This window comes from Rhipicephalus microplus, chromosome 1 (assembly GCF_043290135.1).
Source record: "Rhipicephalus microplus isolate Deutch F79 chromosome 1, USDA_Rmic, whole genome shotgun sequence".
NCBI lineage: Eukaryota > Metazoa > Arthropoda > Arachnida > Ixodida > Ixodidae > Rhipicephalus > Rhipicephalus microplus.
This window is the reverse complement of record NC_134700.1, coordinates 77,530,403-77,547,292: the sequence shown is the minus strand read 5'-3', so window position 1 is coordinate 77,547,292 and position 16,890 is coordinate 77,530,403. Positions and strand designations below refer to the sequence as shown.

Sequence of the window (16,890 nt, the reverse complement as noted above, 5' to 3'; positions counted from 1 at the left end):
CATAGGTTGAGGTGATGGGACAACTGGGCGCGCGGGGACGTAGGAGTCGACAGCGGGAAATCATCGAGGGGTGACCAATGCTTCAGCATATGTGAGCGGAGCAGTCACTGGCAGCGCGAAGCACCTTGGCGACTTGCTCTTGAACAACACGTTGTATGGACGTCGGTAGCGAACGTGGGGTGGGATCAGTGACGCAAGGCAAAAGGGAGAGCTGGCGGGCAACCTATTCACGCACGTACAAACTGCTTGATATCTCGAATAAAAGCGGCATGACCCTGCACAAGGCCAGGAGGCGTGAAAGCGGCAATGGTTACACCTGATGCAGTGGCGTGACGAGTAGATTCCCGTTCCGGAGTTCGTCATAGCTTTGGCACATCAGTATGACGTCGGCAACCGTTTGCGGGTTTTCAGCGATAAGCATATGAAAGGCATCGTCAGAGACATTTCAGGATATGCTTTAAACCTCTCCACCTCCGCCATTGAGGAGTTGAAGCAACTCCTGCAAAGGGCAACCACATCTTCAATGTAAGTGAAGCTTTCACCCGCTTGTTGAGCTCGACCTCGCAGGCGCTGTTCATCACGCAATTCCCCAAGTTCAGGACGGCTGAAAAGTTAAACGAAGGCTATTTTAAAGGCCGAACACACAAGAAGATCATTGCTGTGGTTACGAAACCACAATTTGGCGACGACACTTAAGTAGAAGATGACTTTACCTTGTGCGTATCATCCCATTTGTTATGTTTGCTTGCCAGGTCGTACTCGTCAAACCAGTAGCGTCTTTGTCCTCATTGCCATGGAAGAAAGGTAGGCAGGCACAGAACTTTATGTGATCCGGAAAGAACGCTCACTCCCCCCTTAGGGGGCGACATCGGCTGGCCGCACCCACGACGAGACAGGGAGGTGCATCTCGTCGGCCATGTCGTGGGCTCTCTGGATAGCCCGTACCTGCAGTCTTCCTTCTCGTTCCTTGAGAGAAGAGATCGTCATGTCCTCCTCCGTTACAGGAGACTCGGGGCTCTCATGCAGGGCAGCATATTACCACAGCATGTGTTGCAAAGTGCAACGCGGGTTATCACAGTAAGGTCAGTCTGTATACCATCCATATATTTAGAGCACTTAAGGGGAGAAGCGTATGCCTCAGTCTGTATTTGACGTAATGTGATAGACTGAGCTCTGTTTAAAGTTGGAGGCGAGAAGAGGAACCACAGCCGTTCCAATCGATAGACCTTGCAGATATGGGCGTTCAACTACGCTTTCGTTTTTCTTCGATACAACAGCGGATTTTTATAATAAGTGGCTGAAAAAAATGGTGAATGTATGCCTCAAATATTTGATAACGTAATTATTAGATTCTCGCTTGTGTAGCTTTTCATTCCATGGGTGAATACTGGAAACTCGGAGCCTACATGCAGTTCATGAGTAGCAGTATGTATGCCGAGGTTTAATTAATTTGAAGGCCATAGCTTACCGTCATTGACTTTTCATGCAAGGAGCGTCTGCCACTTGGAGTAAATTTGACTTACTCATTGCGTTTATCGTATTTCTCAGCTTTTCTCAGTTTTTTTTCTTATTTGTGTATATACCCAGAAATTTATTTGGCCAAATTGTGTGAACAGAGCTTATAAATGCACCCGACGATGTTTTTTTTCAGCGTTTTCCAGCAACAGAACGATACAAGCCTCTCAGTGCTAAAATGTAGCACACCGAATACATCTTCATGGCCAAGAGCACGAGAATTGACCAAAAGAGAGAACAGATTTAGCAGGAATACCACTCCATCGACTATGGGCTTCACAAGGCTTCCTTGAAATAATTCCATGCGAAGGATGTGGCATAAAAGCATAGGGCATATATACAACTGCGAAATAAACATATAAAGTGAGGAAGCTTACGTTCAAGTATTTCTGTCATATTGCGTGTTACGTACTGTTACGAGGGCGAGACGCCAACATGGTCCCGAAGGCGCCACTGCTCCGAAGTCCACCGCCAAGGTCACCGTCCGTTTGGTAGCGTAGGTTTCTCAGCTCGTGACTGCTTCTGCGCAGAGCTGATAGACGAGCAGACGAGAGGATGGTGAGTTAAGGCAAGGTTTATGTACAGCATAGAAATAGAGGCGGTACGAATTCGACACTGGGGCCGACAGCTTAGGGACTCGAAGAGCCGAGATGTCTTCTCTCGCACGCATATCCGTCGGCTTCTCTCTGCCGCATAGGTCAACTGCTGGCGACGCGCCGCTTAGTTTTTTTTTTAAAGGCACCGGGTGGACATTTGCGTCACCAACGTCCAACCAGAAGTTCCCCTTGCCGTAATGTCAGAATCCTCCAATGGGGACCCGCCGCTGGTCCACGTCATGAATCATTAAATCCGGAGCCGCTGCGATTGGTTGCACCAATGACGAGTGGTGTTGCCACGCATTGTGTAAGACTCGCCAGACTGGAAAGCTCCGATTGCTTCAACGGGCTCGAGGGCTGACGGAGCTCGTTGTGCGTTGCGTAAGACAGACCGGCGCCACCGCGTGAGGACGTAATTAAGTTGATCGTGTCAGGCGGGCTCGATCGCTGGCATTGACACAGATTGCCTTTGAAGAGGCATTGTCTTTCGGCGTGTACTCCCAGGCGCAGCAGCACCCCCGCCGTCAAACAATGCGCCGGGAAGACGAGCTGCTTCCACGTGGCTTGGATGTCGGGCGCGCTCGTTCGCCAGGTCCCTCCAGGTTTGTCTCCAGGACCATGGTGAGAATGTAGCTCCCGACTCCGTTCCGTGAACACATCCCATTCTTGAAGACGGATCCCAGTTCCACTGGCTTGTCGCCACAACTTGCCGGCCAGCTTCGCTCGTCTCTTCTGACGATTTTTGGTCTCAGCACTTGTCAATGGTTCTGCAACTTGTCCAGAATGGTTCGACAACAGACAACACACGACACAAGCAAGCGCCCTCGGTTACCCGATAGAACACCGGAGAAAGTATATACAACATATACCTAGCTACGTGCCTATCGGAATTTAGTTCCCTCTACATTAACAGGCACATGTGGGACACAAGACTCTTAAAATGAGAACTCAAATGAGAACACGTGCAACAACGTAACGAAATAGATTACAACATAAAGTTGGCCCTTTGAGATCACTCTAGACGAGAGCGCTCAGCTAAGGCCATGATGAAAACAAAATTTTGCCCCGAATCGCCAGCAAGAGGCCGAAAAATGGAGAAGGTACTAACTAAAACGCACGGCTCAATGCATCTGCATTAGTGTTTAGCTTTCCTTTTTTGTAGCGAACGTCAAAGTTGTGCTGTTGGAGTATCATGCTCCACCTCAGTAACCGCGGCCACATTTAGGCGACATGTTATTTAACCAGGTAGAGGACAGTGGTCCGTTTCGACCACAAACCTCGAACCAGAGACATAACAGGCTAGCTTTTGAACGGCCCACACGAGGCAAGCGCATTCTTTTTCAGAGGTACTGTATGCCTCTTTCTTGCGGCTGAGTTTTCGATTTAAATACAAAACTGGCCTTTCGTTACCAGCACTGTCTTCTTGGCACAATATAGCTCCTATGCCGTGATCACTCGCGCCGCATTGAATGACAAATCTCTTAGAGAAATCGGGTGCTGTGAGAACGGGCTTTTCGCTTAGGACCTGTTTCAGCTTGCAAAACGCATTCTCCTTTTCTGAGTCCCTTACTACTTTAACCGGCTTGGACTTTCCAAGCTCGTCAGTTAGAGGGCTGGCAATGCTAGAGTAGTTTTGCACGTAATGCTGATAGTATCCAGCTAGGCCCAAAAATGCCCTTATCTCAGATTTTCTGGTTGGTAGTGGATAGTTCACGACGGTGGCTACCTTAATTTCTGAAGGTCTACGCCGGCCACGCCCTACAACGTGTCCCAGGTAAGACACCTCGCTGCACCCTAGGTGACATTTAGTAGGTTTCACAGTAAGACCTACTTCTTTCAACCTGTTCAACACGACGCGTAAATGCTCGACATGTTCTTCCCAGTTGTTTGAGAAGATGGCGACATCGTCAAGATACCGCAGAGTGAACTCAGAGAGGCCATTAAGAACGCGGTCCATTAAGCCTGAAAAACAAAAAGGCGCATTTTTCAATCCAAAGCTCAGCTTAAGTGGATGATACGTTCCGAATGGGGAAACGAATGTGGCATAGCGGCTAGCGCGCTCCGTAAGGGGGACTTGCCGATACCCTCGCAAAAGGTCTAACGTGGAAATATAGCTAGACTGCGACACAGTTTCTGCCCTCTCCTCTAGGTTTTGTATCGGGTAAGTTTGGTCTCTAGTTATGCCGTTAAGACGCCGATAATCGATGCATGGCCTCGGGTCTTTTCCCGGCACTAGAACCAATATTAGAGGGATGTATAGTCACTCTCTCCCGGTACTATGACTCCCAACTCTAGCATTTTATCAATCTCCTCTTTCATAATCTGCTTTTGCACAGGAGAACATCGATAGGGCTTGCTACGGATTGGCTCCTCACAAGTTAGCTCAATATCGTGTTCAATCACCGTCGTGCTTCCGGGACGGTCCGAAAACATGTCTTTAAACTCGGAAACAATCCTTCTCAGGTCCTCCTCCTGGACTTCTCTTAACCTAGGCACTAGGTTCAACTGCTCCAAGATTACCTCCGATCCCCTTTCGATTACATCACTAGAGGTCAAAATTTCTGCTCCCTCTTTCTCTAAAGCATTCAAAAGCAGATTTACGACCGCTTGACGTTGAACGTATGCTTTCATCAAGTTACTGTGGTAAATTTTGTTCGGCCACCTTCCTAATTTCACTTGATAATTGGTATAAGAAAGACCCGATGTTACTTTGGCAGGCCCTTCCCAATGAACTCCAAGCTTGTTCTTTTTGGACGGCCGCAGCAGCATTACCTGACTATACTACTTCAAAGGTGCGCTTCTTCGCTGATTTGTCGTAGTACTCCTTCGACAACACTTGTGCAGCCTTCATGTGGCTTTCCACAAGGTCTTTTGTTTCTCCAAGCCTCTGAAGAATATCTAGAACATACGCAACCACATTAGGGTCCTCATCGAATCCCTCCAAGGACTCACGTAGCATTAGCAATGCCGTTCTCAAGCTCCTGCCATACACAAGCACTGCAGGGCGAAAACCAGTGCTCTCATGAGGAGCTGATCTCAAAGCGAACATAGCGAGAGGAATAGACACTTCCCACTCACATTTGTGCTCATAGCAAAGAGCTCTCAGTATCCGTTTCAGAACGGAATGCATACGCTCTACCGGATTAGAATGCGGGTGATGGATCGAGCTGTGCACCACTTTTATTTCACATTTATCCAAAAAGGTAGAAGTAAGGCAGCTGGTGAAGACACCATCATTGTCACATTGGATTTCAGAAGGAAATCCAACGCGTGCAAATATAGATAGCAGTGCACCCACGACATGAGGGGAATGGAGCTCCTTAAGTGGTATTTCCGGAAATTTTGTGGCTACACAGAGGGCCGTAAGGATGTACCGACAACCTTGCCTTGACTCCAGCAATGGCCCGACGATATCACTTACAAGGCGCCGGAAAGGTTCTGTGATGATTGGCACCAGCTTCGTGGGTGCCTTCCACTTGTCCATTGATTTCCCCGCTCTCTGACAAGTGTCGTATGAGCGTACAAAGTCTCCGATATCCTTCCAGCAATTCGGCCAATAAAATTCAAGGGAAACTCTAGCCTTGTTCTTTTTTTTATGCCGAGATGCCCTGCCCACGCGCTTTCATGCGCCAGTTCCAATAGTTGGCAACGATACTTTTGTGGCACTAAGAGCTGCTCATACTTGCGACCTTGCGCATTTGTGTAGCTCCGATACCGGAGCCTCGCTTTCTCAAAAAAGGAAACATTATTTCTCTTTTTTCCCAAGTCATTTCTTCAGCCACTAATTTTGTGCTCGTGCACATTGACAGCACGTTTGGACACCTGCTGCGAGATGTGAATAATCACACCTGGCTGGACATCGCTAAACTCCAACTTTTTTCTGAGGTATGAAGTTTGTTACTTTGTTTTGTTACTTCTAATCTAATATACCATTTTATCGCAGGCTGTGCATTCCAAAGGGGCGCCGTTGCACAACTGTTGGGGCTTCATCGACGGGACAGCGCGAGCCATTTGCCGTCCATCGAAGGACCAGAAACGGTTCTTTTCAGGGCATAAGCGCTTTCACGCCCTTAAATATCAGTCCATCATGTGTCCTAATGGAATCATTTGCCAACTGAGCGGTCCATACGTCAGTAGCCGGCATGACGCAAGCAAGTTATTTTTGTTATACTGAGCCCGGTCCTACTTGTCCAAATTAAAAAAAAATCATCGCACCTATCTGGGGGAGTGCTCTGTGCTACTTCAGCAAGCAAGCTATCACTTCGTAATAATGTTGTGAAGTACACTCAGTCTGGGACAACTAATTGTGGTAACAGCAGAAAGCAGTATATTATTCAAATTGAATGGTGTTGCAAAGAGAACCTGAAAAAATTGTGAACTGTTCATTTCGAGAATAAGGTGAAAGCTAAAATGATCAATGTATGCCCCAGTTACCATTATAATGCTGTGGCCAAGTTTTCTTTGTTTTCTCTGTAACAAGTCTTCAGTTATAACTCGTCACAGGTAATTTCATGCAGGTTCTATTTATAAATGCAGTATAAATGTGTTTTACTGCATAGCACTGTGAAGAAACCTTCCTACTTGGATAGGCATCAGAGTTTTTCTTTTTTTTTACTTGGAGAGAGTGAATCCAAAAAGTGCACACTACAGAGTCGTCTTAACATTTGTGTGATTTTATTGGGAAGGGGCAAGAATTTTATGAAGCATTCAGTGTCACATATCGTGCGGCGAAATGTTTTCATGTGCTCCTGTATTTCCAGGTATCTTTCGAAAGAGCAACACCTATCGCAAGCTAGAGAAGCTTGCTAAAGGCCACAGCTTTTGTTTGTATGGTGACCCTGCCTATCCACTGCGATCTCTGCTGCTGAAACCTTATGGCGGGAACGTGACTGTGCAGCAGCGGGCTTTCAACAAGAGAATGAGTTCCGTTAGACAAGCAGTCGAATGTGGTTTCGGAAAGATTGCAGGCTTGTTTGCTTTTCTGGATTTTCGTAAAAATCAGAGACTCAAACGGCAGAAAGTGTCACGCATGTACAAAGTTGGAACAATATTTGCTAATTGCCACACTTGTATGTATGGCTCACAGGTATCTCAATACTTTCAAGTTGAACCTCCTCAGCTGGAAGAATATTTGAGACCAAAGAACCGAGGGGATTCTTTCGACACAGTTTCTTTATTTGTGTAGGCTAGTAATTTTTTTCTAATTGTTCGAGCTTGTTGCTCATTTCCTGGAGAATTTGAGTAGTAGCATTCTGGTGCTGAGCCTCCATTTTCAGGCGCTCTTCCTCCAACGTTACTCTTCTTTCTACTAGTGTCATGCGACGTTCCTCATGGTCAAGCCGTCAGTGTGTGTAGCTCTATTTCCTTCTGCCGGAGAAGGAACTCATTTTCTTCTCTTTTTAGAAGGAGCTGCTGTCCAAGGGCTTGGAGGCCTCTGATTCCTATAAAATGAAGTAGAACACAAATGACATACTTCTAAAGTGTTACAGCTCATAACTAATTTACTCTGGGATCAGCACCATCTTATCACATTCGGTTACGATGAATGCCAAGCCTCAGATTGGCATTGAAAAAACAAGCAAACCAATCACATGTAGCACATGTATGTTGTTTCAATGCAATGAGAGCTATGCATCATCTGGTGCAACTTGATAAATCATGCAAGTTTGATTTGCAATACCTATCGGAACAGCAGACTGTCTGTAACGCTGCCGTTCCGGCGCACGAAGGGGCCCTTGAGCGTCATGGGCAGCGTTGGGCCCTTGAGTGCCCTGGTCAGCGTCGCTGTCCTCTATAGTCTCTGCTTGCAAGGTATCCTGTGCTACAAGGGCATGAATGATCATCAGAAGTTAGGCACTGAGCATATTAGCTAAGGTATTGTGCATATCTCTCTTTTAATTGATGTTTTGTAGTATTTTGCACAACAATGATTACACGGTGCAACTTGCGTTGCAGCATCATGCATAAAGACTTTAATGTGCGAATTTATGCTAGTAGTAGTATTAAAGAATATACATTAGCATAGTAGTAAGGGTGCACTTGCTTCTCATGTGTTTTTGCTTACGAACATTTGTTTAACGTGCTTTGTTGTACACATTTGAATAAGTAAATAAAAATATTTCGCTTCCAATGTACTTTGCACATACCTGGTGCAGCAGCCGGCACGCTTGGTGCAGCAGCCGGCACCTCTCCAGCTGGGCTGGTTGTGGTGCTGTCACCTGCTGTCCTGTCACCTCTATGTGGTGGCTCACTGAGGTCATCCTCATGGATTGCCAACAACAGATGTGTTGCTTTTGCCTCATCTGCACATAGAAAACGAGGCACGTGAATGAGAATGTCATTAGTAATACTGTAGGACCGCTGAAGCAATAATTCGCTCAGAATAAAAACTACCTTCCTTTCCTATATTTGTCAAAATAGATATTTGTTTTCCCAGTTAATGAGCTTAATTCACAAATATGTTCACTGAAGTTATGAGAGAAATTCAGCAAGCTGAAACAAAGTATTATATTATTTTTAAATTCAGTCATTTCTCACTGTGTGCCGATTAAGTACATCACACATCCACAACGTGGGACTGTCTGGGATATTGACTGCCTGAGAATCAATGCCATATAATGAACAGGCACAGTGACCAACATACTACTGAATAATACAATATTTATAGTGAAAACTTTCTAGCTAAGTAACCTGTCTGACTACTGTGCCACAACAATTCACAACGTCAAACTAAATTCTTTAAGCCTTCTGCGATCAAAACAGTAAGCGTGCAGACGATCCGGGTCGCTGTATGACGATAGGAATCGTCCAAGCTGGGACGGCCCAGAAGCAGCTTTATATCATTAATGCATCCAGTTGGGTTAGATGTTTTTAAATATTGCGAATAATACGGTTTGTACGGAATAATACGGAATAGTACGGAATAATACGGGTGATGATTTGTGTGTTTTCTTTTACTATTGTACTCAATAACTGCGACAAGTTTCACAACGCAAACTTAAATTACGCGCGCTGGGCACACCGTTCGTTGGTGGCGCTCTGTTAGTGGCATCATGCGGTCTTGTGCATGAGATAAGAAGTTCAAGCAAGATTAGAAATTAAGTACATCAACAGGCCCAGATGGCATTCCAATTAGGCTGATAAAGACATTAGGTCCGAAGTCTAAGCAGGCTTTGAGAGAGGCAGTGAGCAAAATAATAATCGATGGTGAAGTTCCCGATGGATGGAAACTTAGCAGGATGAGCATGATCTATAAAGGAAAGGGGGACAAAGCTGACATAAACAACTACCGTCCTATAACAGTGACATCAGAGGTCTACAGGCTGGCGATGCAGATTATAAAGGAAAGACTGCAGGCGTGGCTAGAGCATGAGGGGGTGCTGGGGGAACTGCAGAATGGGTTTCGGAAACACAGGAGGTTGGAAGACAATCTGTTCTCACTGACGCAGTGCATCGAAATAGCAGAAAAGGAACACAGGCCCCTGTGGCTAGCATTTTTGGATATCAAGGGAGCGTACGATAGCGTGGTTCAAGAGGAATTGTGGGGAATACTGGACACACTAGGCGTGGAACATGTAGTCACTAATCTTTTAAATGGTATCTATAAAGGTAACAAGGTAGTTATAAAGTGGGAAAAACAGGTATGCAAGCCTGCAGAGGTAAAACGGGGGCTTAGGCAGGGGTGCCCCCTGTCACCCTTATTATTCATGATGTACCTACAAGGATTAGAAGCAAAATTAGAGGGAAGTGGACTGGGTTTCAACCTCTCTTTAGTCAAACAAGGAAAACTTATTGATCAGGCACTATCAGCATTGATGTACGCAAATGATATAGTGCTAATGGCCGACAACAAGGAAGATTTGGAGAGATTGGTGGACATCTGCGATAATGAGGGAGATAGGTTAGATTTCAGGTTCAGTAAGGAAAAATCAGCAGTCATGATTTTCAATGACAACGAAGGTAGTGAGCTTAGAATACAAGAGGTCACGCTAGAGATAACGGATAAATACAAATATCTGGGCGCATGGATAAGCAATGGGACCGAGTATCTGAGGGAACACGAAATATACGTGACGACTAAAGGTAACAGGAATGCAGCAGTCATGAAAAATAGGGCACTGTGGAATTACAATAGGTATGATGTTGCGAGAGGAATATGGAAAGGGGTCATGGTTCCTGGGCTGGCGTTCGGCAATGCAGTCTTGTGCATGAGATCAGAAGTTCAAGCAAGATTAAAAATTAAGCAACGTGGAATAGGTAGGCTTGCTTTAGGAGCTCACGGGAATACACCAAATCAGGGAGTACAAGGTGATATGGGATGGGCATCATTTGAGGGCAGGGAAGCTAGCAGCAAGATAAAATTTGAGAAGCGATTGAGAGAAATGGGGGATGAGCGTTGGGCTAGGAAGGTTTTCAGCCACTTGTACATGAAGAATGTCAATACAAAATGGAGGAAGCGAACCAGGAAGTTGACTGGTAAATATTTAGAAAACAGCAGGTGGCCAAACCAAAAAGAACTATCGGTTAAGAAGAAAGTGAAGGAAACGGAGACTGGCATGTGGAAAATGGGCATGATTAAGAAGTCCGCACTAGAGATCTATCGAACTTTTAAGCAGGAAATTGCCAAGGAAAGGATCTATGATAATACTCGGGGTAGTTCTCTACTGTTTGAGGCCAGGACGGGAGTACTGCGAACCAAGACATATCGGGCCAAATACGAAGGGGTAGACACAGTGTGCGGTGGGTGTGGAGAGGAGGAAGAAACTGCGGAACACTTGATAATGTTCTGTAAAGGGCTTCACCCTATAGTTCAGGATGATGGCGCAGAGTTTTTCAAAGCACTGGGGTTTAGGGACCGGGAGGGCAAAATAAACTTTAAGCGGGTTGACTTAACTAGAAGAAGGTTATCTGATTGGTGGCTAAAGTCAAGGCACGAGTGAAAATTAAACTCTTCACTGCAAAGTACGAATCCTCAAACTCACTTTTTAAGAAAAAAAATAAATATAATTTTTGATTCATTAGGTAGAAAAATCTGGGCTCTCGTCGAAGCGAGTGGACGCGCGTCGTGTCGGCTCCGGTTTCAACGAATGTTTTGCAGTGGAAGCCACCTAGAAGCCCACAGGACTTTGGTACCCGCGTATTCAGCTTGTCATCAGGAATCGCCCGGCGCCAAGTTCCAGGTGGGGACTTGAATTTTGACACCTCTACCGACGCATTTTTGTCAACCACGCTAGCGAGAGAGATAGGCCTAACGCCTGCCAAGCCACCGGCAGCGCAGCTGCCAGAGACGCTGCTGCCTAGGCCAGCCTAGCTCTGCGGGCACCAAGAAACGCCGGTCGGCGCGTTTGACGCGTCCGACTTTTTGAGAAGAAATGGAGGTCACTGTGGAGGGAGAATCCATTTCTCGTGAAGAATTCGAAGAAAGTACAGGATGGAGCACCGTAGGATCAAAGAAGTCGACCCGCGGGCAATCACTAGAACCCGGTGCGGATTCTCAACGAGGGAATAACAGCAGGAAACGGCGTGAGCAATGCCTGAGTCAAATAACAAGATTAAGCCGGATGCCTCCACTGCCCCGAGGTGACTACAAGATCATCATCCGACCTAAAGGTGGCCTTCGACTCACCGATCATGGAGCCGCCCGACTGGCGACTAGCATTTACCACGCCGCTGAAAGTCCGAGAGATGCCCAAGATGAGGACACAATATGCCCAAATTTCCAGCAAAATATCATCGTTGTGAGCACACCCATCGAGGCGCATGCTGATAGATACCAAAAAATTTCTCGCATTGTGGTCGGCAACAAAACGTACGATACCAGCGCATATGAAGCAGCACCAGACGGTACGTCAAAAGGCGTGATACGTGATATCCCGTTGGAAGATACTGCCCGAGATATTACAGCTAATGTTATTACAACAAAGAACCCTACAGCCATCGCTGCAAAACGCCTCAGCAACACAACGACGGTGATCGTACTGTTCGCTGGTCTTCGCGTGCCAACATACGTTCGATACGGTGGGGCAATGTTGAAGTGCTCCCTTTACCGCAAACAGATAGAGACGTGTTACCAATGCGGTCGCCTGGGGCACCGCGCAGATGTATGCCCAAACCCGAAAGACCACGTGTGCCGTGGCTGTGGTACGACCAACCCCCCGCAAGATCACCAATGCCAGCCCACTTGTCAACTATGCGGCGGCGACCACCAGACGGCTGAGAAGGCGTGCAGGGCACGTTACAAGACGCCGTACCTGGTGAAACGCCGGTGATGGGAGCGACAACAGCAACAATATGAAGACTACCCGACGAAGCCAACGCCTGTCGACAACAGCCTCGAGCAGCGGGACACTACCCCTACCCGGAAGCCCGGAAAGAAAGCCTGGTCGAGATCTCGGTCGTGGTCTCGGTCTCGCCCCCGGCCCCGCTCCCGGCCCCGCTCCCGGTCGCAGTCAACATCTCGGAGCCGTACACCTGGACCTGGCGCAACCTTCAAGGTGGGCTGGGTAGACGTAGTCAAGGGGGCGTGCTCGGGGTCTGAGGAGGCCGCTTCTCAAGGCAAACTTGATAAATTAGAGGCTGAAATAGCACAGCTAAAGCAGATGTTAGCACAATGTAACCAGAAAATGACAGCTTTAGGAGAGGAAAACAGGACCCCCAAGGAGGAGTTACACCACTATAAAAAACAAAACATGCTCCACCAGTAGTACCACCACTCTCAGCTGTTACACCCAGTGAAAAAATGGAGGAAGGTACAACACCACCACCTCCCAAGCGCAGAGCCGAAACCCAGGCCAATGAATACAAACCCGCACGCGTGACGCCCGAGAATAAAGTCCTGAAGGAAGTTCAGCAATCAGTCAAAGAATTAAATGAGTGGATGAGCAACGCATCCCGACTGATCTCAGCCCTTACTGACCGCGTAGAGACTATAGCTAAAATTACCCAGCAACAAAACGAACACCTACAACAGCGACTCATCGCTGTGGAGGCTAGAATCACCCCTCTGCCACCTAGCGGACTGGACCCCACAGCGAATGTAAAGCAACCTTCCTCGTCGGCATTCAGTGTGATACAGCCGGCGACATTCCTACCCCCTGCATCTCACCATAGCTAGAAATCACGCCTACACAATTTGGCAATGGAATTGCAGAAGCTACGCGAATAAGCAAGCAAATCTTAACCAATACCTTAAGGGGAAAGTTAAGCCCGATATCATTTTATTGCAGGAGACACATTGTCTCGCTAAATTGGCAGGCTACCGCTCGATCGGACATGCCAACGGGGAGACGACTGTCCTTAGCACCCTAGTTAGGCGAAACCTTACGTTCACGCAACACGACACGGAAATTACCAATATAGACAATATATTTATTGAACTCGTTCCGCAACGCAAGACACAGGAAAGTCTTTTTATACTAAACATATACAGCAACCCTAAACAAAAGAAGCACAGATTTCTCACACTCTTTAAACGCGCCCTCAACATCGCTGGCCAAAATCCCATCTTAATAGCGGGGGACTTCAACGCACCACACACTGCCTGGGGATACTCTTATGTGTTTCCTAAAGGTAGGGCTCTCTGGTTTGACTCACAGCAAGAGGGATTAGCTCTCATCACCAACCCTAGCACACCCACACGTGCGGGCACTAGCTCCAGTAAAGACACAACGCCTGATCTGACGTTCACGAGAAACACATCAGCAGCCACCTGGAAAAATACCCTAGAGGACCTGGGTAGCGACCACTACATCATCGAGGTACATGTTCAAGGTGGCCCACGTAAACCCACGGGAAAAGAGCTAAAGTTGGTAGACTGGACCCAGTTCCGCAAATCACGTGAGAACCAGGTCAAACCCATCAGCGACATAGAGGACTGGATACACACGCTTAAACAGGATATTGATAATGCCATCCGAATCGTACCTCCCGAGGCACACCTCGAAGAGATCGATAGCCGGCTCCTCCACATGTGGGAGGCAAAGCAATCGCTCCAAAAGAGGTGGAAGACACAGAAACACAACAGGAAGCTGAGGAAACGCATTGCACTCCTCAACACAGAGATAGAGATGTGTGCAACACAGCTAAGCCGGCAACACTGGGATGAAACCTGCGATGCGATGGACAGGCAGCTAAGTCTTAGTAAAATTTGGCATTTTCTACGGTTCCTGCTCGACCCAGAAGACAGCAAAACCGCCCAACGACAAACCATCAACAAACTAATACATGCTTACAAGGGCACCGACGAGGAGTTTCTTAGGGAGGTAGAGCTCAAATATATCTCTCAGGCTCCTACTCAGCAGCATCCAGATTATACTGGCCAGATCAACACTACTCTAGATGAAGAATTCACCGAAGCGGATATCCGTGCCGCCCTACAAAAACTTAACACCAAATCTGCACCAGGTCCGGATAACATCACGAATAAGATGATACGCAATTTGGACGATGAGTCGATCACGCATATCACAGACTATATTAATAACTGCTGGAACACCGGAATCTTGCCCCCGCATTGGAAAACGGCACAGGTGATTCTGATCCCGAAACCAGGCAAACCACTGAATACTCACAATCTTAGGCCCATCTCCTTAACATCTTGTATAGGCAAATTGATGGAACACGCTTTCCTGGCTAGACTGACAAATTACCTCGAAGACAATGATTTTTTCCCACACACCATGATTGGCTTCCGCCGGCATCTTTCAACGCAGGATGCCATGTTGCAGCTTAAGCATCACATCATAGACAGTACGGGACGCTCCACTAAGGGCACACTTGGTCTTGATCTGAAGAAGGCTTTTGACTCTGTCACGCATAGCACCATTCTAAATCAGGTCAATACCCTAAACTTGGGGCTTCGCACGTACAACTATATTAGGGCATTTATTACGGGCAGAACGGCCACGATCACTGTGGGAGCACTCAGGTCGTCCGAAATAACCATAGGAAGTGCGGGCACCCCGCAGGGTTCCGTGATATCTCCCATGTTGTTTAACCTCACCCTCATTGGTCTTCCTTCAAAACTTCAAACCATCCAAGGACTTCATCACACCATTTACGCCGACGACATCACCCTCTGGGTGTGCGACGGCAGTGACGGTTCCATTGAACAGAGATTACAGGAGGGGATTGACACAGTCGAACGGTATTTACAAGGAACTGGACTATCCTGCTCGGCGGAGAAATCTCAGCTACTGCTATATCGCCCTACACTTAGAGGTCGGCCACCTAAACAACATCCCCAAGCGCAGGCACACGCTGATATAAAACTCACTACAAGCGATGGTCACGCCATACCAACCGTGGACAAAATCAGAGTGCTAGGTTTGATCATAGAAAGTAAGGGTGCCAACGGAGAGACAGTTCGCAACATTGAAGCCAGAGTGTCTAACACGATGCGCCTCATTAGGCGCATTACCAATAAACACAAAGGCATGAAAGAGGCCAGCATCATCCGTTTGATCCAAGCGTTTGTTCTAACTCACATCACCTATACGGCGGCGTACCACCGATGGTTCACCGCGGAAAAGTCAAAACTCAACAGCCTAATTAGGAAAATTTACAAACAGGCACTAGGTTTGCCTCAAAACACCAGCACCGAACTACTCCTTCAACTTGGTTTACACAATACCCTTGAGGAACTTATTGAGGCGCAACAAATCTCCCAATTCGAGCGTTTAGCCAAGACTAAGCCAGGCCGCCAGATTCTATGTAATCTCGGTATTACTTACCACACTCAACACGGAGACAAACACGACATACCACGCACTATCCGTGCTAAGCTAACACTACCACCCATACCAAGAAACATGCACCCTGAACACAACAAGGGCAGACGTGTAAGTAGAGCCAGGACCATGTCAAAGATGTTTGGGCGCAACCATGAGGCAGTCTTTGTCGACGCAGCACGATACCAGGAACGTCACCACTTCGTGGCTGCTGTCGTAGACCACACACAACAATGCAAAAGCAGCGCGTCAGTCATCACACGGAACGTAGAAACGGCAGAGGAAGTGGCAATCGCGATGGCCATAGCCCACACTAACGCCTCATGCGTAATCAGTGACTCGCAGACAGCCGTTAGAAACTGCGCCAGCGGCAGAATTTCCCCCGAGGCATTGCGGATTCTTAACACAGGCAAAATTCACGAGGCGGACAAATACGTACACATCTTGTGGTTCCCTGCCCACACACCACTAGGTAACGCGGAGGCCAATCCGAATGAAGTGGTGCACAACGTGGCTCGAGGTCTTACGTTCCGAGTCACGTCAGACGAAGCGGCCACCCAAACGGACCTTTCTGCGCCGGTGTGGGAATGGGACGATCGGCTCAATAAATTTAATGACATAATTCAACACTATCGACTGCAAAGGCGGGAGTACCCTCCGCCTCACTCCAAGCTAAATCGGGCCCGGTCCGTTCAGTGGCGACAGCTACAAACACGCACATACACGAACCCTGTTATCATGCACCACATATATCCGGACGTCTATAGTTCTAATCTATGCCAGTACTGTACCACCAGAGCCACTCTCGAACATATACTATGGGAATGTCCAGCATTAGTCAGAAATTCTGGGGTCGCGGCCTCCAATGAAGACCTTCGGGCGCGTTGGCGGACTGCGCTGCTCAGTTCGGGCCTGGACAAACAACTTTGGGCGATCCAGCAGGCCAAGGAAGCTGCCGGGAGACACGGTCTCTCCGTTGGCCCCTAGGTGGGAGCCCATCCCAGCAATCTGCCGGAAACTAATAAAGTCTATCTCTGATTAGGTATTACGGC

General features: G+C 47.5%; 2 protein-coding genes across 6 annotated transcripts in view; one reads left to right on the top strand and one right to left on the bottom strand.

Moving 5' to 3' along the window:
• The window catches only part of LOC142765428 (uncharacterized), a 24,278-nt gene extending 16,946 nt beyond the window's left edge, over window positions 1–7,332 (top strand). Inside the window, exons 2-3 of the mRNA XM_075866427.1 lie at window positions 6,038–6,262; window positions 6,872–7,332. Of these exons, the coding sequence (XP_075722542.1) occupies window positions 6,038–6,262; window positions 6,872–7,296 (650 nt within the window). The 3' untranslated portion in view covers window positions 7,297–7,332. The remainder of the gene's footprint in view (window positions 1–6,037; window positions 6,263–6,871) is intronic.
• Window positions 7,320–16,890, bottom strand: LOC142767568 (uncharacterized). 5 transcript variants are annotated; one of them, XM_075869522.1, is made up of 4 exons: window positions 16,712–16,890; window positions 8,258–8,413; window positions 7,792–7,927; window positions 7,320–7,552 (listed from the first exon to the last, which is right to left on the bottom strand). In XM_075869522.1, exons 1-4 carry the CDS (start codon window positions 16,835–16,837, stop codon window positions 7,446–7,448), a joined length of 525 nt encoding a protein of 174 aa, XP_075725637.1. In that variant the 5' UTR covers window positions 16,838–16,890; the 3' UTR covers window positions 7,320–7,445. The 5 variants fall into 5 exon arrangements, with proteins under 5 accessions (XP_075725637.1, XP_075725648.1, XP_075725627.1 ...); XM_075869533.1 differs by having other exon boundaries at window positions 15,967–16,850; XM_075869512.1 differs by having other exon boundaries at window positions 7,792–7,932; window positions 16,278–16,850.

Coding starts and splice junctions, on each gene's coding strand:
- LOC142767568 (XM_075869512.1), bottom strand. CDS start 16,458: ATGTCATTAAATTTATTGAGCCGATCGTCCCATTCCCACACCGGCGCA. Junction 8,414..16,277: donor GGCAGGGAACCACAAGATGT/GTACGTATTTGT, acceptor TTCTATGTGCAG/ATGAGGCAAAAGCAACACAT. Junction 7,553..7,791: donor ACAGTCTGCTGTTCCGATAG/GTATTGCAAATC, acceptor TTCATTTTATAG/GAATCAGAGGCCTCCAAGCC.